This window comes from Balaenoptera ricei, chromosome 2 (assembly GCF_028023285.1).
Source record: "Balaenoptera ricei isolate mBalRic1 chromosome 2, mBalRic1.hap2, whole genome shotgun sequence".
In the NCBI taxonomy this organism is placed as follows: domain Eukaryota; kingdom Metazoa; phylum Chordata; class Mammalia; order Artiodactyla; family Balaenopteridae; genus Balaenoptera; species Balaenoptera ricei.
The window spans coordinates 11,769,673-11,796,531 of NC_082640.1; the positions used below are offsets into that span (position 1 = coordinate 11,769,673).

Consider the following 26,859-nt stretch of genomic DNA (forward strand, 5'->3'; position numbering starts at 1 on the left):
TCAATGTAAGACCGGACATTATAAAACCCTTAAAGGAAAACATAGGAAGAACACTCTTTGACATATATCACAGCAAGATCTTTTTTGACCCACCTCCTAGAGTAATGGAAATAAACCCAAAAATAAACAAATGGGACCTAATGAAACTTAAAAGCTTTTGCACAGCAAAGCAAACCATAAACAAGACGAAAAGACAACCCTCAGAATGGGAGAAAATATTTGCAAATGAATCAACAGACAAAGGATTAATCTCCAAAATATTTAAACAGCTCATGCAGCTCAATATTAAAAAAACAAACAAACCAGTCAAAAATTGGGCAGAAGACCTAAATAGACATGTCTCCAAAGAAGACATACAGATGGCCAAGAGGCACATGAAAAGCTGCTCAACATCACTAATATTAGAGAAATGCAAATCAAAACTACAATGAGGTATCACCTCACACCAGTTAGAATGGGCATCATCAGAAATTCTACAAGCAAATGCTGGAGAGGGTGTGGAGAAAAGGGAACCCTCTTGCACTGTTGGTGGGAATGTAAAGTGATACAGCCACTATGGAGAACAGTATGGAGGTTCCTTAAAAAACTAAAAATAGAACTACCATATGACCCAGCAATCCCACTACTGGGCATATACCCTGAGAAAACCATAATTCAAAAGGACACATGTACCCCAATGTTCACTGCAGCTCTATTTACAATAGCCAGGTCATGGAAGCAACCTAAATGCCCACTGACAGACGAATGGATAAAGAAGACATGGTACATACATACAATGGAATATTACTCAGCCATAAAAAGGAACAAAATCGGGTCATTTGTAGAGACGTGGATGGACCTAGAGACTGTCATACAGAGTGAACTGAGTCAGAAAGAGACAAACAAATATCGTATATTAACGCATATGTGTGGAATCTAGAAAAATGGTACAGATGAACTGGTTTTCAAGGCAGAAATAGAGACACAGATGTAGAGAACAAACACTAAGAGGGGAAAGTGGCGGGGCGGGGGGCTGGGGAGTGATGGTGGTGGGATGAACTGGGATATTGGGATTGATATATATGCACTAATATGTATAAAATAGATAACTAATAAGAACTAGCTGTATAAAAAAAATAATAGAATTTTTTAAAAAGATAAAATGACATTGTACAGATCCCAGCGGCAACGCTGGCCTTCCAGGTGGCACCAAGAGTGGATGTGCAGGAGGTCCCAGCTCAGTCTCCATCTGCAGCCTCTGCGGCCTGGGGTCCCAGCTGCGCTTTGCCACCGAGATGCTGGGGGACCCCGCTGCCCCCACTCCGGGGCTCTCTGGGGAGCCTGCTGTTCCCAGGACCCCACGTCTGTGTGTTAAACACAGCCAGGCGCACGGGGATTTTCCCGAACACAAGGCTAGCAAGGCCCCTGGCAGGGAGATTGTGTTTAGACTCTCCCTGACTCACACTTTCCTGTTTATTTCCCATCCCGGCTCAACTGAATTACGCTGTGAAGGCCAGGTGCTGCCGCGAGGACATTCGCAAATCGGCCACAGAGAGGCGGTCAGGGGCAGCACCAAGCCGCCGGCCCAGGGCCAGCCTCATTTTCTGGCCCCGGCGCTCCCCTCGCTGGGGCAAACTTCTCATTCCTCTCCTCTCCCTGTGTTCCTTGGTTTCTATCCACGAGTTGTGGCAAGCACTGGCCAAAAACATTCTCCTGGAGCTGGAAGAATAAGTACCTCCTGTGCATTCCGAATGTGCTGGGACTCGCCAGAACTTCACAGCAAGGTGCGCTCAGCGCAAAGCAGCGTTTCGCCAAGTGCAGCCACCCCGGGAGAAAACAGCAGCCGCCCTCAGCAATCCCTAGGGCAAGGCTGCCATCGGCTCCTGCAGCCCCTGCACCCAGAGACTTGCTTCCTAAAGGCAGCCAGTATCTACCTGCACTGCCAAGTGCACTTGGCTGTGGGGCAAATTCCTGCCTGCAAGACGGAGGGTCCGTTATTCCACAGGCTCGCTGCTCCCCAGGTATGGGGGAGCGCACAGGCGTTTGTTCTTATCTTTCCTTCTACTTTGCAAAGCACAGGCTCTCTTTACAGAGACCTGAACCTCATTCATTTCCTGCAAAGCACAGAGGAGAAATCCCACTCCTTGGCAGGCTCCTGTGCTCCTGCCTCAAGCATGAGTGGGGTTAAGAGAACACTAAGCTCTGTCGTCCAGATGGAAAGCCCCAGCCTGTGTCATCTTGACACTGCCCCAGCCCTGTATGCTCCCTGAGTGCACCACACCCCTGCAAGTCCCGTGCCTTCATTGGTAAATGGAGTTAATAGGAACTGGAGGGACTTCCCACTTCTGCCATTTAATTAACTCTGCAACCTCAAAAAACAGAAACCAGATTTTCTGGGGCTTTCATCTTTCATTTGTAAAATGACGACCCTGGATTATTAAACTAAGATGAAGTATACAAAGTTGAACGTTAAAAATTAATAACAGGGTTTTTTTTTGTTTGCTTTTTTTGTTTTTGTTCAGAAGAGCTAGGACAATGTCTGAACCCAATCTGCTCTGGCTATCATCTGCAACCGAGGAAACAAAATCAGGATACCTCCCCACGTCCCTCTCTTGTCTTCTTCAAGCAAGGCATCTGCTCAGTTTTAAGAGGCAGAATTCAGCTCTCTTCTGCAGAGGCCAGACCCTGAAGCCTTCTGTGGGTTGACCTTGTTTCTGTCCCCTCTTTTTCCTGCCCACAAACAGCTGAAAAACACAGGTACCGACTCAGAACCTTGAGATGGCAGGTTAAGCATATGAAACACCAGCACAATTTGCAAAAAGGTCTAAATCTTTATGGCCTGTACCTTTTGTTAAGGGGCTAGCAGGAAGAAAAAAAGCACAGCAAGATACAAAGTGAATATCCAATATGAAAAAGCAAACGATAAGTGAAGGCAGAAGGATAGAATCCTGTTTTTCCTAAAAGCTTATTGAAAGACAAGGCTATGCCAAACTCTTGCCAAACCCCTCCACCGTTTCATGTGGTGGCAGAGAAAACAGCCCTGTGTTTCTGGCTTTCCTTACCGGTCATGGGGGTGTTGGCCACCTTGTACCTCTTCCTCCTGGAGCCATTCATGTCCTCTCCTGGACGGCCAGACAGTGGAATGGGGCTCACACCCCATCCGTCCACAATTGGGAAACTGTGGAGGAGGTTCCCTAAGAAATGAGGCTCATTCTGTAATCCGGCCCTTGCTGTTCCTTATACCAGGAATATCGACAGGCACTGCTAGTCTCTTGTTTGAGTGACTAACCCCAGCCAGTTCTGAATGTGCCCAGCCCCAAAGACCAGTTGGACTTGCTGCTTCTTCAGCAGGTAACTCCTCAAGGCTTGATGTTATATCAACAGAGTCTCTGAGTAGTTTGTGTGTTTACAAATCAAGATCAAATTAACATCCAGATGCAGGGGTATGTGTTCAGAAGTATAAACATACACACATGCAGTAATAAAAATTAGAAACTGCCTTTTGAAGCTTACCCAGAGACCTTTCTTTCGTCTGGTTGGTCGACCTCACCACCGGAAGGCTCGCTCGAGTCCGGCTGCCTCTGGAGAAAGGACTTGGAGTTTCTCCCTCAGACATGGCTTCCAAAGAATCTGCAGACGCCTCTGATAAATGCTCCACTGGGTCACCCACGTTGGGAGGTTGAGGACTGTGAGACAGTTTGGGGCTTCTTGTCTGCAAAAGGCATTTGAAAGAAAGTAGAAAATAGCCTATTATTAATTATGCTGAAGATATTTTTAATGCCATCAAGGTCTACTAATCTGGAAAAACAACATGGCAATGAGAAAAAGTCCATTGGAAGGACTAGATACAAAAATAAAGACACAGTGGGTCAAAGTATCAGTTGTGAAAGTTAGTGAGAGAAAAAAGTCCCTGAGTATTCCATTTTAAGATTTTTATCACTGGACATCTACTGTGCAAATGCCATTTCAAGCAAGGCATTGAGGACAAGCCACATTACAGGAAAGAACGATGGCAAATCAATTCCTTTGGCCAGACAAATTCTAGTGGTTGTTATGATCACAGCAGATGGGATTGTGCACGTTTGTATCACCTAACACGGATGATGCACTCGCACCCGACTAAACTGAACACACCCAGTTCTTTAAACTCTTCTATTAAGACTGTTTCCAAAATCAGTAAAATATGATTGTGAGGGAGATATTTCTATCACAGTTGATTTTTTTCTTTTGAGGCAGAAATCCCATAACTTGGATTATGTCTAGTTTTGGTTATTACTTACCTCGCCAATCAACAGACAGTATCTATAATAACTTACACACACACAATACAAAATTGAATTTCTCGCTTGGTTATCTATACTGTAATGGCAAGGGACTGAATGTGTAAAACACTCATAATCTATGTTGGTCAATAACATTCCTTGAACATATACTGAGCACTGTGGGCGATTCAGAGACAGACAGATGTCACGTTGCCTGATGTGAATGAGTTTCAAAACTAATTGGTGAAATGAATGAAGGACAACAAATAACACAAGATAATGTATAATTAAGTTTAAACCACGAACTGTGTGGTACGTCCATTTATCCTTTCAACAGACACCTACTGAGTGCCTACTATGTTCCAGGCACCTGCTAGGTACATGCTAGCACATGCTAGGTACTGGGAACAGAACGACAGACAAAAGAGACATGATCCTGCCCTCATGGTGCTTACAGTCGAGTCAGGGGACAGACACTGAAGACATTGACAGTGTGTAACCCAGGCTGGGGAGGGGGTGTATGTGGGTGGAAAGTTGGAAAAGCAAGTAAACTGTGACCTCAAGGATGAGGGAAGTTGGGAGGAGGGGGCAAGCCAGCGGGTGGGGTGAAAAGAAAAAGGCATTCCAGGTGGAAGGGACAGCATGTGCAAAGTCCCCGAGGCAGAAAGAAGTGGCAAGCACTGGAGACGTGGTGGGACTGGAGACCAGCAGAGCCCAGATCTCATGGAGCCTTGGCGTCAAGGGGAGAATTTTCAATGTGACTCTAAGATACCAGAATGCCACTGAGGTATTTTGAGGCAGGGAGAAGGGGGAGGTGGCCAGGATCAGATACGTTTTTCATAAGATCATCTGGGCTATTGTGTGGAGGCTGGAGATTATACGTGTAGAAGGTCAAAGAAAGGGAGTCAGTGAAACTGGGGGGCTTAGGCTGAATGAATGCATGATCTCAGCTTTCCTCCGCCCAAAGCCCGCCCCTGCTTTCATTACGATTCCAGGCACCTTCTGGAGGGCAAACTGATCTGAATTAATCAGCAGGTGAGTTTTCTCTTACTAAGATGCCCAAGGTGCTGATGGGCTGGTGGTGGGACACAGGCAGTCCCCAGGAGCCAGTTTTTTTTTGGGAGGAGGGGGGTGGTTTGCATTCCTTAATGTCCTCTAAGTCTTCCTAAGGATGCATTTTGAAGTTAAAAACACAAAAACACTTAACTGTCAAGGTAGGACCAGCTTTGTGGGTGTACAACCGACCCAGCATTTAAAAGTGTTCTGGGCTTGGTTTCATGCTCTGCTGTGGCTGTCTTGAAACCCTTAATAATTTTTTGGAACAAAGTACACTAAGAATTATATATAGCCGGTCCTGCCTCAAGGCTTCAGCTACAGAACTCTTTCAGGGATGCCCCAGGTGTGCCTGATGTTCTAGGGGAGCCCTTTGAGGATGTGATGATCAGTTCCTTTCCCTTTTCTTGCTAAAAGTACCAGGAGACCCCTCTTGGCAGGAGCACTTCTGTATTATCTAGACACCCACACCTGCTACACCTCTTAGGACATTTGTACAGAAGAAAACAGGAGTAAGGTCAGCACATAGTCCCCTGCACCCCCTTCATGGAGGCGGCCAGTCTCGGTGTTCCACAGGAAACTCTCAGCTCAGATGACATGCCCATTATCATGGCCAGAAAGGACACCCATGAACAGTTAACTTGTCTCTTTGCTTTGGGTTAATGTTTCCGTGCAAGGCCCCGAAGAGGTTTATTTTTCATAAAGTCTGCTTGTGTTACAAAGATTGGGATCTGGCTTTGGCACTCTTTAAGAGTATTACCAGACTTAAAAAAAAAACCCAACCCTAAATCACTGCCCAGCTCACCAAGAGTTATGTAAATTCATATGGTCTTCAGTGAAGTAGATAGCTGGTTACTACGCTCAGCAGAATATCAAGCTCAAATGTCCTCATCCCTGACTTAAAAAAAAAAAAAAAAAGAAAGAAAGAAAGAAAGAAAGAAAATACATTCAGTTTAGCAAAATAGCCAAGAAATAATATTACTTGAAGCAACATGGCTACAATGACAACCTCTGGTGTTTGGTCATCTTTGCAGCCCACGGAAGACGCAATGCATTTGATGAGTTGTCATTTTCCATTGCAAAAGGCAATAATCCTTGAAGAAAATCAAAATCAAATTTCTATTTCTTGTTCAGGGTCATCGTGGCTGGAGTATGTATAAAAATAAAGATATAAGGGCTCAATCTTCTTTTTTTTTTTTAAGCTTCCTAAACACAGCTATTCAGTTCCAAATATAAACTCCTGCTCTCGTTGTTATGTCATTCACGTTCTCATTGCAAACTATCACTGCATATTAGCAATCTTCTCACACCGTGCTCTCCCCTCAGATGCCAGCTCGAGGCTGAGACATCATTTAGGGCAGAGGAAAGACAATGAAAATTGCTGACACTGGTGTCAGATACCCTATGATTTGACGTATTAAAAAAAAAAGTCAAAAAGCATTTGAAACAGGGACTTGGTACTCAGCACGGTGCGAGGCTCGGGAGGTGCTCTATGTGCTGTATGTGGTTCTTGAGCTCATAACGCATTTAAGGTATCTTTTGGGGCCAAGGATAATATATGTGTAACAGTCGGACAGGAAGCGCTAAGAGGTGTGTCACTGTGACAGCGCAGGACAGGACGGGGTTTGGGGGATAAACGCTGACATTACAGGATGGGTCGGGAGAGGGCGGAGAGCAGAGGTGAGGAGGTGCTAGGGCTGGTCTGAGCGAAGTCACCCACTGAGGTTCTCAGGTCTGTGTGCACTCGGGGGCACACGGGAGGAGGGAGTGGGACAGCTGGTGGCCTCTAAAGGAGTTGCCCCCCCTATGCCCACTCTGAGGTCCCTCTCTGCTCTCTCAAATGAGCTAACAGATGCACCATCCAGAAGCAGCTGAGTACCAAGTCGTCTTTTTGTACAGGCAACCCCCTCTCCAGTAACAGTGAATACATGACAAAGTTCCCCTTTTGTTATTTGACTTGACACTTAGCCATCTTTGAAAGGGTTCTGGCCCTCCAACAATGCCCCCCTCTCTGCGGAATTCCTCCCTGCCCATATGGATAAGTTCCTGATGTCCAATGTCCCACATCCAGGGTAAATACACATTGTAGCATCCCTGGACCGTTCTGCTTTGCACCTATTGTCCCAGTGTAAGTATTAGCAGTAACTCCCTTCCACTCTCAAAGGTATCCTGGTTTGAGTGATGCAGTGTATGGTCACCCACTCCCAGCCCAGTTGCAGCTGACTGGACCAAGCAGTAGCCACCTGACCTGGCTGGACCAATCACATGCTCTTCCTGGAAATGGAGCCCTGGGACAAAGAAGCTCTTTAGTCTGTATCCACTGAGAGCTTAAAATGTGAGGTCATTTGAAGCTGTGGCTGACACGCACAGGGAATGCGAAACAGAGAGAGAAGAGTACAGAGAAAGGATGAAGCAAATCTGTATAGAAAAAGGGAGACAAGAGACCCCCATGACTCCAATGGGAGACCCTAAAAGATAGAACAGCTATCTGGGCCCCTAGGTATCCCAGCTCCTGAGTCCAGTACACGGTGAGGCCTTTCCGAATTATTCCTTCCAACTAATTCAATTCTTATACTTGAACCAGTTTGAGGTTGACTCTGTGTCTTCCAAGCAAACCATCACAGACAAAGACCAATTCTAACAGCTCCCCTGCCTGGGCAGCTATGAGGCTCACAGGTTTATAGCATTGGTAATAACTGTGGAGAAAGTTAAACTCTCTGGAGCATTTGTTCTCATTATTTGTATTTCACAAATTAAACATTCTTTTAAAAATTATGGGGGGGCTTCCCTGGTGGCGCAGTGGTTGAGAGTCTGCCTGCCGGTGCGGGGGACACGGGTTTGAGCCCTGGTCTGGGAGGATCCCACATGCCGCGGAGCGACCGGGCCCGTGAGCCACAATTACTGAGCCTGCGCGTCTGGAGCCTGTGCTCCGCAACAAGAGAGGCCGCGATGGTGAGAGGCCCGCGCACCGCAATGAAGGGTGGCCCCCGCTCGCCGCAACTAGAGAGAGCCCTCGCATAGAAACGAAGACCCAACACAGCCATAAATTAATTAATTAATTAATTTAAAAAAATTAGGGGGGAGGGCACAATACAGGGTTACTAAGATTTTATTTTACAAAGTAAGGGGCATCCAAAAATGCCCTCTCTCTTGAAATTTTCCCTCTGTATGGTACCATGTTGCCACGAGAAAGGAAAGATATTTTAATACCAACAAAATGGGAGGCAGGATACTCACACAATTCAGATTTGGCTTAAGAAAAAAGTCTTTCTGTTGGGAGTTACTGTTCTCATTTTGGCTCAGGAGAAGCCTTTTCTTGGTCATGCGTCGTCTACAGCATGGTGTTTGGAGCCCCTGCCCTAAGCTTCTGAGTGGAGAGCTGCCCCTAACTGGGAAGATTCAGGAAGCAGAGAATGGTGGAAACGCTCTCTGAGCCACCTGGGCAGGACTCAAGGGCCTGGAAAGCTGGATTTCAGTGCTTCATGGACACCCATGACCACCTCCCTCTGTTTCCATCACAACCTTCTAGATGTTTCCCCTAAATCATCAGGTGATCCCAAACCTACCACCCAAACAGGAAGTCCTTTGGGGTCATGCAGGAAGGGGCAGTCTGTGTAACCAGGCCACCTGAACCCCACTGATCCTTTCTAGTCTTTACTTCTTCAAAAAGGGCTTTCTATCACCAAGGGATGCTGGGGTAAGAGGCTTCAGGCAGATCCCTCCTCTGGTTCATCCGTAACATGTGCAGACCGGTTCTCTAGGAAGACTGTCTTCCTAGTGAAGGGGTGTGGGGAGAGAGAAAGGAACTCACAAATTCAGTGCCTGCTGCACTGTGATTGATTGTGTGGTCATCTCATTTCACCCTCACTGCCACTGCATAATACTGGCTACACTGAGGAGACAAATCATGGAAGCAACTTGCCCGAAAATTCTAGCTAGAGAAGGAACTGGGACCAAGTCTGCAGGATTCCAGAGCTGACAGGGGTAAAGTCATTTAACCAGGAGTCTGTCGGCCAGCTTGTACCAAAATTGGGCAACGTACAATCTCACTAAGTCATAGTTTCCTCTTCTGTAAGACCAGAGGTTGACTGGTTGGTGGTTAGTCCTTTCAGGAGTAAAATTTCATCACTCTAAGATACACATCACAAAGAAGAAGAAAAATCATGTCACCCAGAAAACTTTAGTTTACTGAGATTCCTTCAAATGGTTTCCCCCAAATGATTTCCCCTACTGCATTTGCTCTACAGAAATATGTAGCTAGCTAGCACCAAGGTCCAGGTTCCTGCATTTATCTCCTCAAGTGCATGCAACACAGTTGCAGAGCATTAATTTTTAAAAGGCTGCCATACATGCATAAGGTCATGGACAAACATTTGCTGAAGTGTTCACCATAAACAGTATGCTCTGCTAGGAGATCAAATGTGTTCTTATTCTACGCAATGCTGTATTTGGGGACTAAAAGCAAAGAGAAAAGAAAATTAGAGCTGGAGGCATTGATGATGTTTCGTCATTCCCATTTTTCAGACCCTGTAAACTCTAATTTGAAATGCCAAGGTCCAGAAAATAAAGCCTGCAAGTGTACCTTTATGTAAGACGCTAACTGTTGGCAACAGTGGGGTGTCTGATTAGCCAGGGCGTACGTGTCGCATCAGATTATGTTCTATTTTAAAAAGAAAACCCAAAGTTGCCTTACTGAAATTTTACTTCATTTTAATGAATGCCCAATTTCCATAGAGAGTTTGGAAATAGAATAAAGCTTCCCACATGCAAATGCAAATGTATTCAGAATGACTCATTATCTTAATACTCACTAATTGACATGGTTAATTTAATCATGACATTCAGACACTTTCACCCCATTTCTTGCACTTGGGAAGCTTTCAACTCAAAATCCAGTTAAAATTGTGACGTCAACTGAAGAGATTTTTCTAGGTGCTATGCACTCTTATGAAAGACAAAAGGAGCAAAATATTTGAAGTTCACAAACACTGGAAGATCCCCAGACTTTAGTTTTCTTTACCATCCCCGCTTTGCACTCCTCTAGCCTCAGGAGAACAGACAAATTGTGGCCATGGAAGGTTTAAGCTCTGAAATTTGCTCAGAGTGCTTTCTAGAACCACAGTGCAGTCCTTTCGCTCCCTTCTCCGGCCCTCCTTGTTTCCAGAGTCTAAGGCCTCTGCTGGGTTTGGGTCTGGGGATGCGAAGACCAAGAGCTCCCATAGGGGCTTCCATCCTTACATAAACCCATCCAGGTGGCCGCAGCACCGAGGACCTGCCATTCTCAGGTGCATCCGGGGACCCACACCCTGGGGTGCTTCGAAAGCAGCGGGACCGGGTCTCCCCACAGCTTTTTGTCTACTTCTCACAACTTCCGTGGCTGATGGCCAGAGTAACGAAACCTGAGCCAACATCTCCTCTGGGCCAGTCTTATCCTGATGGTCAATTAGGGAAAAGACCTAGGACATCCCGGTTCTAGAACATGACAGATTGATGTGAGAATTGGAATACAAGTGTAAGAGAGAACTGTACTTAGTTTTGTAACAACTGTGTAATTTTGGGGTGGCCCTGGTGCTAATGACTCAGAGGAGAAGAAATCAGCTTTTGTTTTTAATAGAAAACTTGGGTGCAAGCACAAAAGGGTCCTGCTGGTAACACACACACACATGATACAGTGTTGAATGTGTATCTGGGTGCTTCGTGGGAGTAGTTTGTGGACACATGCCAGGTTCACCGGTAACCAGGTATTTCTGGGCCTTATAACAAGAAGGACATATATGCACACACACCTCCCATTCTAATACCAACTTCCAACTGTGCATATCTGAGATTCTCATAAAGATGGACTTAGGTTTAGCTCTGCAAATCAGTATTTCCCTTCCCCAGCTTGGACAAAGGGGATACATTTTTCTCTAGGATTTATTGCGATGAATTATCCTTGATAAACTCAGTTTATACCCTGTTTCTTCAAGGGTAATATTTCAACCCCTTCCTCCCTCTTTCCACCAAAAGGGTACCCAGACATTTTTCATGATTTTCACCTGTGAAAACAGAAAAGCTGTTTGGTCTGGACTAAAATCAGACGATTCAGCAGTTGAGCAAAGTACAGCTGTGTCTTTTGCTTCCCCATTTTTCCTTCAATGTGCCTATTAGTTCATTAACAGATCAGAAAGATGAAAAGGCCGTGAGGCTGAGGAGTCAGCTCCCCTCGCCTCCCCGGCCAGAGGCGGCCACAGGCGTCCCTGCGGCGAGGCAGGCACTGCACAGAGCCGAGTGAGACAGGCAGGGTCCCTCTGCCAACGCGCTCTCACCAGGCAAAGCCCCCTCCTGCAGATGCCAAGGAACGCATGACAAGGACACCTGTGTTCAGACAAGGATGCTTCCTCACTATTTCAAGAAGCATCACACGACACAGACACTCTCCTTCGAGGTATCTGTGCGTCAGATGACTCTTCTGAGATACTATCAACTTATCTTGTCCTCATGGCCGTCAGCAACACACATGATGGAACATCTACCCCCATCCCCAACTTCCTGGGGAAACTGCCAAGCTTTTGTGTTCCAAGGTCCTCCCCGGTGGAAGGGCTGTGATCAGTGTCTCAGTGCTACAGAGGCCTCCCCAAAGACTCCCTCCCTAGATTGGGCTCAGAGGGTAAAGGTGTCTGGAAGATGAGTCTGGGGTTGCCCACCCCCGACCCCCCCAGTGTGAGAGGAGAAGGGTTGCTAGCTGGGCAGGAAGAGGGGGGTGAGTGGCTTTGCAGGGCCAGGAAGAGGACGCTAGCTTTGTTGGTGGTGGTGGTGATGGGTGATGATGTTCTTCAAACTGTGGAGGCCTGGATTCCATTTACAAGGAGTGGCCCGGGTGGAGGGGGGTGTGTGGTGTGCTCAGAGCAGCTGAAAGGTGTGCCTTGGCTTAGCCTGGCAGACAGCCCCGCGAGCCCACCTGCAAACAGACCACCAGGAGGCCATCTGCTGAGTCCCAGGAGACCCAGAAACCTTACCCAGTTCTATCAGACTAGATGCGATCCCTAGGATTTCTTTATGACCCCAAGTGACGAGAACACATTTCTCAATAACTGCTGAAGCCAAGCCAGATTAATTTGATATACAAAAATGAAGAAGAGTGATACTTACTATAGTTGAGGGTCAGGGAACAAATCTGTACATATTACATCTTTAATAGAATAAATAAATCTAGAAACAACTGAGAAGGCTGGTTAACAAATCGCAATGGAGCCACACTATGGAATACTATGCAGTCATAATCAAGGTGTTTTAAAGAACTTTTTTTTCATAATCTAAGAAATGGAAGGAATACACCCAAATATTAGCCTTGGTTTCTTTTACACAATAGTATTATGAGTAATATACTTTCTTCTTTATTTCTCCAAAATGAGGATAATATTGCTCTTGCAAATCAGAGATTTACTGGGTAAGCATGATATTTTTCTAGAGTGGATCAGGGGAAGGGAAGACTTTCTCACAAAACATTTAGAATCCAGAAGGATTCTTGTCTATGGTGATCTGAAGATACCCATGCCCAACTGGGCTTCTCATGTGTTATTTCCTACAATTAGATTCCAGGTAAAAGGTTTGTCCTCATAGATGGCCCCTGAAACAAGGACACAAATTCATGGGGAAAACATGGGAACAAAGACGCATTTCCATTTTCATGCCATGCAAAATTTTGCAGGAATCCAAAATTGCACAGACTTCCACTTCCAAAAAAGAAATGATTAAGAAAGAAGAGCCCAAAGTCATTAATTCAATTTTTTTGGACATGCAGATCATGCACTTCACCTTTTAAGGAGACAGACTCTCCTATCCAGAGCTCCGACACTCTTACAGTAACTGCATTTTAAGGCTTTTACAATTTGACTCCAGGTAAATTTGGAACTTTAGCAATTTTCTACCATCTCTTGGATATTTTCTACTTTCCAATCCCTTCATAATATGTAGATGATGCGATTCTTTTTCTTTTTTCCTTTAAGAGGTTTAGCTGTGCCTGGAGAAGAGGCCAAAGTGGGCTGACCCACAGATAAGGTGTAGCCTTTCCCACTTCCAGGATGTTTGGATGTCAACCTGCCACCTGCCTGCCTGGTGGCCTACCTGGGATGTGACAGACTCGCTTTTGATATAACACCTTGAATCGGCTGCTCTCTGACTTCCCTTCAAAGACAGAAAGAGATAAATCGTATTTAAAGATGATGAGGCCTGGCTCGCCATCATCTCTCTTCAGCATCCTTCCATCAAGTTAGAAACTTACACCATCAGCAAGTTCCAAAACTGGATCTCATTAACTCAGCCCCTCACCCCTTTCAGACGCACGTTCCTGCAATTATTATTTAGTGTTGTGCTTCATCTTGAAGGAGTTGATGTAAAATAAAAGGCCAGATGAAGAAAGAATACTGCTGTTTTCCTGTTGATCCTGTCTGTTACATTGATGGATGTCCCTTTTCTGAAGGCATGAGCAAACAATGTTTCTTTTATTATTTAAAACAAGGAAAATAATTCTGCCTTGTGAAGGAGTCATAAGTATTACTTTGTCCTATAATGAGAAGTATATCAAATATATATAAAATACAGCATATATCAGAAAAGTCGAAGCTAAATTTAATGTTCAAGCTAATCAGTTAGCCATATTCATAACTTTGTCTCCTCCTCTTATGAGGTTTTCCCTTTCGATTTTTAGTTTAGCCACCTGAAGGCAGATGTCTCTTTATTGCGAGCTGCCTTAAGTCAATCAATCCAATCCGTTTCTTTCTCTTTCCTTTTACTCGTGAACCAAGACGGTGTGCATTATAAACAAACAAACAGTTTCCGAGGCTTTGGCTCCTACCGTCCGCATTGGGAGGGGCTTGAGCAAGGCAGCAGGTGCCTTTGCAACTCAGAGTGCCTGGAATGCAGTTAAAAGGCTTCAGGATAATAGGTGTCCCCGTGAGGATGTGTTATTACAGAGATGAAAGGAAAGGGACCTGCTTGCAGGCTTTGAAATTTCAAGTAAAATACAACCAGCATCACACTTAGTACTAAATATGCACCTTAGAAGGCCTCCTTACAAAAGCCATTATTAAGCTCATCTCTGCAGCCCAGACTTCAGTTTGGAGAGGATGTGGGACCCCAGGCCCAGGGGTGATGCCCCTAGAGCTTAACTACATTGTTGTGAAACCAAAGAGGTTTCCCCGATAGCAGAGGCCCCCCTTCCTCAGCCTGTCCTGGGAGATTTGAAGATCTCCATCCTCACAGTGAAGAAGGAGCTGGCCTTCAGTATCAGCGGGGATACTGTGGTGCCCGAGGTCACCAAGCTTCAGTGCTTGAGGCCAGAACCCTTTCCGGACATCCTGGGAGTAGAAGCTGCTGTTAGTTTTCAAACGCTCGTTTCTAAACACACACAGCCCATTACCACCACCAACTGCCCTCCCAATTCCCCCTGCATTGATTTTCAAATGAAAAAACACCTTGTGAAAATTCCCATGAGCTTTTCAGGCCAAAGGTTCTTTTTCCCTCTAGTTCTGCTATAAGAAAAAATACCAGAGTTTGGAGAGATGGAAGGAAAACAAGATTTAGAATGAGAGGACTTTAGTCTTTTTGTCACGCTGCTCTTGCAGAACACAGACTCCAATCCTGCCAGGCACTGGGACTGCGATCCCCTAGGGAAGCTCTTTGAACCTTAGTTCTCACTTTTATAAAAAAAAAAAAATCTGAGTATCTGCTTGATATAACTGTGGTGAGGAGTCACTGAGGAAAAAACGCACAGGAATTTGTCAACAGTAAATGATGGAAAGCATTCAGCTGCTCCTATGTAGTACATTCTCGTAAGGATGGTTCTACATGGCTTGGCTTCCTGCTGTGGTCGGGAGGTCCCACGGTTTGTGGGGTCCTGTGTGCGAGGAGAGGACACACCCGACCTCTTACTGCCACCACCTTGCCTGAAGGCGGTAAATGATTACTTCCAACTTCAAAATAGAGACTGTGACATCCTCAGAGGCTCTGGGAGTCACTCTTTATCAAAGAGAAGAAAGAACATCTTCCATTTCCCACCTGAACTTTCATCCCACTCCTTCTCCAAAAAACACCATTGTCACTGTAACTTGTGTTTAAAGCCTTAAAAAAGAAAGCTCTTGAAAAATTCACACATATCCCATTATTTGCTGATATGTCAAAAAATAAAAGTTAGCCTTGAGAATTTATCTCAGGCTTTGAAAGAACTGTGAGATGGACCCCAAACTCTGCAGAAAACCCTACATCACGATGTCAAGTCTCTGTTCTGAAAGTAGAAAGGAGCAGTTAATGGCAGCATGTAGAGTTGTGGGGAAGAGCTCACCATGCTTCCTTTTCTGCATTTCTATTTGGTGCACAATATGTGTGCAAGGAAATCATAAAGACAGCTCTATTTTGCATGAATTATACAGATGTGAAAACAAGTAAGAACTCGTGGAAAAAATTAAAGGTAAACACCTCATCAGAACTGAGCTGGTGTGGAGTAGGACCATGGGTCTCTGTAGTATATGTCCCCCCACTTTTCCTTCTATGTCTGTTCGTTTGGGCAGGAACTTTCTAATTTGAGCTTGTGACCTTAGAAAAGATCAAAGAGACTGATAATTAAGAAAAGGAAGGTGAAGAGGTCACTGAAGACTGACCGAATGGCCAGGAAGTCACAGATGCACTAAAGCCAGACCGCTGGATGCTTCCTAAGCACAGTGTGCTTTGGGCCTCGCAGTAAAGACCAAATGGTTCTCATCTGGGCAAGCTCCGGAGTCAATAAAGAAACAGGCCACGTTTGGGGGACAAAAAGGATACGGGTGGCCGTGTGCCAATGGGTCAGTTGGTACAGGTATCCAATGCCAAGCCAGGTGTCCAAGTACTGGAAACTCTCCACTCCCTTCCAGGTGGAACATTCTAAACTGACCTATTATGAAATAGGGGCCATTGAGGACTATGGGGAAATAAATAATATATTGAAACTGACTCTGGGGCCTTACTGCTTGGAGTCCCAACTCTAACTTACCTGTTATGTGGCCCTGGGCAAGGTATTGAACTTCCCTGTGCCTCAGTTTCTTCATTTATAAAATGGGGACCATCGGATGCCTACCCCATGGGGCTGGTGTGAGAGGTTAATGCTTGTAAAGCACTTAGAGCAGTGCTTGGTGCCTAGTAAATTTTATATAAATATGTCTGTTCCTATCATTTTTATTATTAAGATGTATGCCAGTGAAATGGTCTGGACCCCATACTGGATGTTTCGGAGCCAAGCGAAGGAAGAGTCCCAGAGCTCTGAGGCTGTTAGAAGGACAGGTTTCTGTTCCACTTCCAGAAACTTTCTGCCTTGAGCAAGCTGCTGCGGCCAGAGCCCCACTTTTCAGAGGATTGTGCAGAGATCTCTGAATTGCTGTTGCGTTACTGCTGATCACACAACTCAAACTGTGGAAAAGTTAATGACAGATTTTGAAGCAAGCATGCAATTAGTGTTCATTTTTAATATTCACTCTCATGATTAAAAAAAAAAAATGCACAAGTTTAGGAATGCTGCAAGCATTTGGCTCTGAGAGGTTTAAACCCAGGCTCCGGGTAGACGGGGACAGGGAGAGGCTGACACTCATTAGAATGCCACACGCGGCTGAGCGAAAAGGCATGCGGCGAGGTAGGACTCAATGCAGAGAAGAAAAGGTGAAGTACTAACTCGCTGAGATGATTCAATTTTCATCAAGTACCTTTGAATGTCAAGTTCTGCCTGAAGAGAGATCAGCATGTGCTGCAAAGCCTGTGTATCAGGAGAAAAAGAGAGAAAAAAAAAATAGAAAAGAAAAAGGGTGAAAACAGGAACAGAAAAAGAAGAGTTGACCCAAAGGAATCATCTATTTGTTCATGATGAGAATGCAGCACCGTGAAGCCCTCTCCCCAGACAAAGAAAGACAGAAGGGTGGCAGTTCCATCCTTAGGATTTAGAGAGATATGGTGAAAGCCAGCCCTGACTGGCAGTGAGTTGTCCCCGACATATCTTACAGCGGGGCCCTTCTAAGTTCACCTGGTCATTTGAGAATATGTCACACTGCCTTGTTGTCCTTGAGGGTGTCTCAAGGTTGCAGGCGGGTGACCAGAGCCAGAATGAAATACCTTCCTCAGTCAGAATGCAGTCTGGTGGTGAGCCCCAGCCTGCCATCTTGATTGGCACTGGCCACTGGGCCACTGGCCACTGGGCTGCTCTATGAAGACAAGAGTGCAGGACTTTTTGTGCCTGGGCTGTGCCACACCAGATGACAAGACTTCTTCACGAGAAGATCCAAGGTGAATACTTACAGGAACAGCAGATCAGAATTATAGTTCAGGGAACAAATTCTGACATCTGAACCTGGCTGACCCTGGAGGATGTCTTCCATTTACTATGCTTACTGTACCAGTATTCAAACATTTCAATTCTTATTGATCCACTGACTAACTTTCGGACAACTTAATTTTTTTAAAAAACCATGATGGAAAGATGGTTTTGTGTTTTAAAACATGAAAATTTCATAATCCTCATGCAAGAAGAATGACTTACTCTTGCATCCAAAATCAGCCATGAGAATGAAAGGCAGGGTCTCAAAGAGATATCTCTACCACCACGTTCATGGTGGCATTATTTACAATAGCCAAAAGGTGGAATCAACCCAAATGTCCATCAACAGATGAATGGATAAACAAAATGTAGTCTATACATATTGAAAGACATTCAGCCTTAAAAAGGAATTCTGTCACATGCTACAACATTGATTAACCTTTAGAACATAATACAAAGTGAAACAAGCCAGTCACAAAAAGACAAATACTGTATGAGTTCACTTACGTGAGGTATGTACAGCAGTCAATTCATAGAGATAGAAAGTAGGATGGTGGTCACCAGGGGCTGGGGAAGGGGGATTGGGGAATAGTTGTTTAATGCATGCAGAGTTTCAATTTAGTAAAATGAAAAGAGTTCTGGAGGTTGGCGGTACAACGACGTGAACGTACTTAACGCTACTGAACTGTACACTTAAAAATGGTTAAGGTGCTAAATTGTAAGTCATGTATATTTTTCCACAATTCAAAAGAAAAAGGCAAAAAAGAGAAAAAAATCAGCCAATGAGGTGTCACGATTTGGCAGCTCACTTCATAAGTTACTGCATATGCATTACAGATATATCCATATGGATAACCAGCACAAACAGAGCCCCTAAATACCATCATAACTGAATTATACAATATCCATGATTCATACCACCATGATAGACTTAGATATAGATATGTACTATGCATGTATGTCCTTTATTTCTGAATAATTCTGTATTATTTAGAACCTAATCTCACACATATCAGACACAAATCTCCACAAGAAAAAGAACACTTGAATTCAGAGAGCTATCTCCAAAAGCCAGAAGACAGGTCTCCAGACAAGAACAGTACTAAAATATTCTACCCAGAATGCACCTGGGGGTTAAAAAAAAAAAAGGAAAAGACTTTGAAGAGACTTTTAAGAGAATAGGGGAGTGACACCATTAGAAGAACTATTAGCTAGACTGACCTCATAAAGGTTTTTTTTGAGGTGAATATATTCTCCTTTGAAAGGTGAGGGTTGCTGTAGGGCCTCTGATTCTCCTGTTCCCAAGTTTATAGGTTTCATCAACTATGAAAGAAATACCCCAGTGTAGACCACAAATAATAACACCCTGTAGGTGCATGATAAATAGAAGTGCAAGATGCAAACAGGAGGATAGATTTGAAGAGCTGTTGTGGACAGACAAGGGGGAAAGAGGTACAGAAAATCACAGAGTTTCCATCTCAAGGAGATGGGGAATAAAATGGGCTGAGGGCAGAGGACCTGGGGGGGACACAGCCCTGCACACAGGCGACAGAGAACAGAAGGGGCTAGAGGAGACCAGCGCCCCAACCGTGAGGCTGCCAGGAGGGGCAGAGACCCCCAACCTCTCTCTGCAAGGCGACTCTCAGCAGAGAAACCTGCAACAAGCTTAGAAAAGCTGGACAAGAGGGGACAAAGAAAGTCACTACAGCAGCTCCTTTAGGTGAGAATCACCTGAAATCCAAGGAAGAAAGGGCAAGAGAATCACATAAATGGTCAAACGCTCCACGCTTGGAGCAAACCCAACCGTGGCTGCGTCTTTCTTGCCTTCGTTGACTAAGGTCAAGGAAATGCAAAAGCTAGAGGAGTGGGCTTCCCTGGTGGCGCAGTGGTTGAGAATCCGCCTGCCAATGCAGGGGACACGGGTTCGAGCCCTGGTCTGGGAGGATCCCACATGCCGCGGAGCAACTGGGCCCGTGAGCCACAACTACTGAGCCTGCGCGTCTGGAGCCTGTGCTCCGCAGCAAGAGAGGTCATGACAGTGAGAGGCCCGCGCACCGCGATGAAGAGTGGCGCCTGCTTGCCGCAACTAGAGAAAGCCCTCGCACAGAAACGAAGACCCAACACAGCCAAAAAAAGAATAAATAAATAAATAAATAAAAAGCTGGAGGAGTGTCCCTGTGTCAGAGCAGGAAGGACCCAGGGGTGCTGGGGGGGGGTCCATCTCAGAAGATGCAATGGCTCCTACAGAGAAAGGGCTCTAGAACTTGAGGTCACAGGAACATTAATCTCTACACTGATATAAATTTTCTCAGGATTACAAAATGAAACTCACAGGAAACTTTTTCACTTCTTGCCAGGCTCCATCTGCGTGGAAAATATTTTGAGCCCTACAGGTTTTGAGCCCGACAGTAAGAAAGCAGAGAAAGAAAAGTGGATTTTATTAGGCCACTCACATACTCCCGTTAAATCAAGTGCGTAGAACTTATAAGCCTGATTTATGGATTTGACTATAAACTAGAAAATTGTTCTTAAAGAAAAAAAAAAAAAGACTGGGTGGGAAAGGAGTCAAGTGTCTGCAAGTCACTTCAGAGAATTATAATGATAGTCAAGTACTTTATCAATATAGTGAGGTTACATCAAGATTAAGGGAAATGTAACTGGAAAAAAACCGACAGCTTACCACCACAAGGAAACAGCTGGAGCGGCAAAAATAGTAACGCTGTAAAAATTAAACAGAAGGACACTTTAATTACCTCAAAGACTCCTAATAAATCCAATGGCTATCCGAAGAGGAAAATGGCAGAGAAACTACAGATGTTGCTCTTATACTGAATGGTACTTGGAATGTCTTTGAAAGGCTAAGTGTAGCTGGAAGGAAAACAGGTTTAACAGTTTTTTTTTTTCCTTAAGAATAAAAACAATGCTGATGAGCCCAAGAAGAGCTGACCAGGAATAGCAAATATTGGGCAAATGCCTAACGCCCAGATGTGGCAGAGAGAACCAAAGATGAACAATAAACACAGTATTTGTAACACTGATGGGGGATATTTATTTTCTTTGTTTTGCTGTGTCTGAGTTTTCTATAATAAAGAGTTATATAACAATAGAAAAATCAAAAGAGTATGGATAAAGGTGGCAAAAGTGAAATGTTAAGTCTCTAGTGAGCAACAATGAGAGAAGAAGAACTGCAAAAAGGTTGGAGATTGCCAAATTCTTTGAACTCACAAAAAAGTTCTGGTTTCACTCAGAAATTGGAGATTTTTCTGATACCACTTTCCCTTTAGTCAACTTTTGACTACTTGGGAGTGGTTGAACCAGTCTGAAGACTAACTGTGGTTAAAGAAAATGCATTCAGGAACAAAATGAAAAGATCTAGTGAAAACATGTCTATATTAGGAGTTCCCTAGAGTTTGTAATTACACAGTAATCACTAAGTTGTCCACCATATCTTCTCACATGAAGATCTAATTGCCAGAGCCTCAACTTAGATTTTTATTCATGTTTCTAAATTTATGGAAGCACATTTCCTCTTCCTCCTCTCTTACTGTCTTTATTTTACAAATAGAAAATTATCACTCTTAGTTTCCACTTAGTTCAAGATTGGAGGGATGCAAAGCGCTATTTTTAATCACCTTTCTGAAAGCCTGCTACTGTCTTCCTGCTTTTGTAGTCACGTGACAGCGATTTATTTTCCTTAAGCCTGACCTTCCTTATCTGTAAGTGGGGACATTAATAGTATTTAAGTCGCATGGTTGTTGTGAGGATTAATTGAGACTGAGGCATGTAAAACACGATGCACAATTCTTGGCACAGACTAAGAAGGCAAATGCTAGGAATTTGAAACTTTAAAAAAAAAAATTGCGTTGTCAAAAAGATGCCTTACTTTAACAAATAACCAGGCAATAAATGTCAAATGTCTTAAAATTTTGTACACCGTTTTGGTTCAGCCATTCTATTTCGAGCAATTAATCATAAGGAAATCTACAATAACCTACAAGGAAACCCCACATGGTGTTGTGTCTGTATATTGTAAAGTGTGCACACAATGGAACCAACCAAATCAAGCAACACTAAGAATGATGAAGTAACTGACTCTGTAACAACACAGAATGAAGTTCACACATATAATCATGTTCGAAAAATGGCACGTTTGGTTTTCTTTTGAGTCTATATGCCTTAAAAAAAAAAAGATACATAACAAAACGTTAATCCATGAGGGTTGTGAGAGGGTAAATGATTCTTTTACTCTTTATCTGTTCTTTCTAACATTTCTAGAATTTACAAGTATTACTTTTGTAATAAAAAATAACGGGGCTTCCCTGGTGGCGCAGTGGTTGAGAATCTGCCTGCCAATGCAGGGGACACGGGTTCGAGCCCTGGTCTGGGAAGACCCCACATGCCGCGGAGCAAACTGGGCCCGTGAGCCACAGTTACTGAGCCTGCGCGTCTGGAGCCTGTGCTCCGCAGCAAGAAAGGCCGCGACAGTGAGAGGCCCGCGCGCCGCGATGAAGAGTGGCCCCCGCTTGCCACAACTGGAGAAAGCCCTTGCACAGAAACGAAGACCCAACACAGCCAAAAATAAAAATAAATAAATAAATAAAGAAGCTTTCATTTAAAAAAAAAAAAAAAACGAAATTATTTTTAAAAGTCACCTGGGATTTGGCATCAAATTATTTGCGCTTGCTTTTCTGATTCGCTTCTACCTCCAAAAAACTTAGCATTGAATATGAGCTGAATAGCTACAGATGAATTTAAAACAAAAGGAGAAAAAATGTTTTATTCTTTTGAGAGCCTTAAAAATGAGGAGAGCAATAAGATTATATCCAAAGGCATTGCCTCTGTATCACTTGTAATCTCGCCATTTTGTTTTCTCATGTTGATTAGTATCAGTTGCACCACAAGGGGGCGCCTTGAACTTAGCAAGTACGATAATACAGTCGCCAGCATGATGGAAGGAAGCAGCTGACGTCCCAAGCTTAGGAGGAAACAAGACGCACTCCACACTAACTGCTTTTCGTCAGTCTTCACCCTCTTCAGTATACCTCACAGAGTCCCCTGTACAAACTCACTTTGGAGGTACGTAACCAGTCTTCGAAAGAAACCACAATGGGCTGACCGTTTGTGTAGCTGCTACCAATGACAGAAGGGAAAGAGAGTTGATTTAACATTAGTAGCCACTGTGGCACAAAACTAAAGAGCCCAACAAAAGCAAATGTTGGGGAAACAGTCTTAGAAATAATTCTATCCTAAAGACACAGAGTTCTATCAGCTTGGAGACCAAGCAATTTCAGGTTATTTGGGGTTAAAAGGAAAAAAAAAAGTTACTCAACTGAGAAACCCAAGTGTAATATAATTCTTCTTCTAAAAATGTTTAAAATATTAGAGACGGAATCAAATTAGGTGGACGTGTGAGGCTTTCTAAGTCATGCTAAGATTTATAATTGATATAAGAATGCAGTTGACCCTTGAACAACTTGGGGAGTTAGAGGCATTACACCTCCCACCCCCTGCATAGCTGAAAATCCATGTACAACTTTTGACTCCCCAGAACTTAACTACTAATAGCCTACTGTTGACAAGAAGCCTTACTGTTAACATAAACAGTTGATTAACACATATTGTGCATGTCATATGTATATCTACATATATTTTATGCATTCATGACATACCTCTTTCTTAATTTGGGGGGATATTTCTAGGCTATGCGGTTCATTTGCAAGTTTTTTTTCAAACTGTTGCAAATCTCAAAAAATTTTTCCAATATATTTATTGAAAAAAATCCACGTATAAGTGGACCCACGCAGCTCAAACCCAATGCTGTTCCTGGGTCAACCGTAAGCTTAAAATGTAGGATGACGTCTGAGGATTCTGAAGGATAAACACACAAATAAAAAAGGCTGCAACATGTCACAGAAAGAGTTCAGGGTAGAAATCTTAAGAATTTCTAATTAACTAAGAATCTTAAGAAATCTTAAGAATTTCTAATTAACTAAAAATCCGAAGTAATTCTGTAGTGAATTTAGGACAGTGGTTGGGAAAACAACTTTTCTTTTCTTTTGGAAAGAAAACTGGGCTTGAGCCTCCGTTTCAGCACTTAATATCTGTGAGACTTTGGGCCATGTACCTTGGAAATGCTACCTTCCTTGGTCATGTTGTAGCTTCCTCATCCATAAGATAATAGAAATATTAATAATAAGACTTAAATTACAGTTTGTTGTATGAAATAAGATAACTTATGAAAAACGCTAACCCCAGTGCCTAGCATACAATAAGGCAGCACCTGACTTAATAAGAGCCTGATAAATAATAGGATTGCCACGGCTCTTACCCAGTATGGGGCCAAGGAAAGTGTCTTAACCCCTCTTTGTGCGTGTTCTCATGAGTCAAATGGTGGGAAGGAGTCTGCTTTAAAGAAAAACAAAACCCAAATAAACTTAGTATACTTATGCATACAATGGAGTGCTGGTCTTCAAAGTAGTGGGTTTGCAGGGTCACACAATTTTTTCTATGACCTTGCCATTGTCTGCAAAAACAGATTGTGAAGGAAGCAAGCAAACCTGCCACATGCAGGGCAGACATTCAGCCAGTTCTCCCTGGAGCTGCACCACCATGTTTTTTTTAACATCTTTATTGGAGTCTAATTGCTTTACAATGGTGTGTTAGTTTCTGCTTTATAACAAAGTGAATCAGCTACCACCCTGGTTTACGGTCACTGCTCCCATAGGACAGCCTGTGCCACAGCGACTCTCAATTATCCTAAGACTAACCCTGGTCGCACATCTTCCGTTTGGTGTCTCAATCTCCACCCTTCCCACCTCCTAGAGCAGGAGCCTTAAGTGACGCAATAGATCTATGAGGGATTTGAAAGAGTCGAGTCTCATGGAAATGAAAGGTGTCCGTAGGATAACAAACACTTCGGGGAGCTATTTATAAGACTGACTGGTGTCTCGTGAACAGATCTCCGAGTCCCTTCCCGATCCTCCACGTTCCCACATAACAAAGAGGGAAACGGAAGTCAGCTGGCTTGGAAATATGCCTGCCAGGTGGAGAGCGTTTGGGAAGAGCTAACCCGGGTCATCTCCACAAGGGTGACAGGTGTTCCCCCACCGGGGACAGCCTATGGCCACCAGCATGACCGGCTCCTTGAGAACCCTGCTGACTTTTCCTCCGCAGCATTAATGCCACCGGATACACTGGATATTTTACTTCCTTGGTGGTTTCTTGTCTGTCTCCCTGGCGCCCCCCTGCCCCACACACGAGTGTAACCACCAGGAAGGCAGGGTGTCTCCAGGGCTCAGACTTCCCTTCTAGAATGAATGGATGGAAGGCTGGAGGACAGGAGGTGGTGGTCTCTGGGTGCCTGGGCTTCCTGCAGCCTCTTGACTTGAGGGCTTCCCCCTGGACCCAATGACCTCGCTGGGTGTGAGGAGTTCAGATACGTGCCCGAGGGGCCATGCCTACAGCCGGCAGGTGGGCGAGCTCAGGCGCACTCACGCCAGCCTCTCCAGCCACCGCTGCTTCATTCATGCCCCATCAGGGCATTCATGCCCCATCAGAGCCTGCCAGCCCGTCACCCTGACTCCCCCGTGCTCTGTGCTCCTCGGCTGCTCTCACACCTTCTCGAAAGGAGGAAAATCTCCATCTGATACGGAAGTTCTGTTGGGCAGGGTTTCTCTTCCATTTTCACCAAAACCCTCTTGCCCTGGAACACGAAACTCAAGTTCATCAAAAATACTCCAAACCCCTCAAGAAGAGAAAGGCCTTCCAAACCGGAAGTTTCCATTCCTCCCTCATTATACAAAGGCTTTGCAATCCATTCCACCCTTGCTTTAATAGGGGCCAGTCCGGGAAAGTGCTGCAAGAAGCAGCTTTGTGCTTTGTGCCGGAACGGCAGGCGCCAGTTAGCCCTTGCCTCAACCGTGATCTGACTGGACCGTGCCTTGGGAGTAGCCTTCTCGGGCTCGAGACCTGACAAAAGGTAAGAATTTTCGGGGCTGGGGGGAGGGATAAATCAGAAGCTTGGGATGAACATACACACACTACTCTATATAAGGTAGATAACCAACGAGGACCTGCCGTCTAGCACAGGGAACTCTACTCAATACTCTGTGATAACCTATATGAGAGAAGAATCGAAAAAAGAATGAATATATGTGTATGTGTAACTGAATCACTTTGCTGTACACCTGAAACTAACACAACATTGTAAATCAACTATACTCCAAGAAAAATTTAAAAATTAAAAAAAATTTTAAAAACTTTTCCTTAAAAAACTAAAAATAGAATTACCATATGACCCAGCAATCCCACTACTGGGCATATACCCAGAGAAAACCGTAATTCAAAAAGACACATGCACCCCAATGTTCACTGCAGCACTATTTACAATAGCCAGGACATGGAAGCAACCTAAATGCCCATCGACAGACGAATGGATAAAGAAGATGTGGTACATATATACAATGGAATATTACTCAGCCATAAAAAGGAACGAAATTGAGTCATTTGTTGAGACGTGGATGGATCTAGAGACTGTCATACAGAGTGAAGTAAGTCAGAAAGAGAAAAACAAATATCGTATATTAACGCATATATGTGGAACCTAGAAAAATGGTACAGATGAACCGGTTTGCAGGGCAGAAGTTGAGACACAGATGTAGAGAACAAACGTATGGACACCAAGGGGGGAAAACTGCGGTGAGGTGGGGATGGTGGTGTGCTGAATTGGGCGATTGGGATTGACATGTATTCAGTGATGTGTATAAAATTGATGACTGATTAAAAAAAAATTTTTTAAACCTTATAGAAATTTAAAACAAAAAGAATTTTCATAGGGCGGAGAGGTAAGAGAATTTAATTTTAATAGGGAGGGGAGGTGGGGTAAGAAATGGGGTCATTTACTGAGGCCAGTTGGGAATGCAATTCTAATTCCCCTTTTTCTCCCACAGAAAACAGGCACAGAGTCTGGAACCTCTCAGATCCCCAAACCTGCGTCAGAAGTGTGCTGATTCACACCTTCCCAGGCGCTGGCGTCCGCACCACTCTGAGACTCTTGTCTTCCTTGACCTATAGCGAGCAGAGGCTGGCCTTTCCACACACATCTACTCTGGAAGATTCCAGGATGGCTGGCAGAACTATCAAGGGGGGTCCTGCACCCTGTGTGAGGCGGGGGTATGACTCAGTGGTCCAGAAAGTGCTGGGCCGAGAGTAGGAGACGCCCACGCAACGTAAGGTAGCATCAGCCTGGTCCTC

At 44.3% G+C, this 26,859-nt stretch overlaps 1 protein-coding gene across 22 annotated transcripts in view; it reads right to left on the minus strand.

Annotated features, from left to right (window-relative positions):
• The window catches only part of KIAA1217 (KIAA1217 ortholog), a 494,732-nt gene that overhangs the window by 167,528 nt on the left and 300,345 nt on the right, over positions 1–26,859 (minus strand). For 13 of the 22 annotated variants that reach the window (XM_059910993.1, XM_059911016.1, XM_059910959.1 and 10 more), the window contains exons 3-4: positions 16,972–17,052; positions 3,493–3,691 (exon numbers count right to left, since the gene is read on the minus strand). In XM_059910993.1, coding sequence (XP_059766976.1) covers positions 3,493–3,691; positions 16,972–17,052 — 280 coding nt within the window. The remainder of the gene's footprint in view (positions 1–3,492; positions 3,692–16,971; positions 17,053–26,859) is intronic. The other 9 variants (XM_059911024.1, XM_059910895.1, XM_059910914.1 and 6 more) reach the window with 1 other exon arrangement.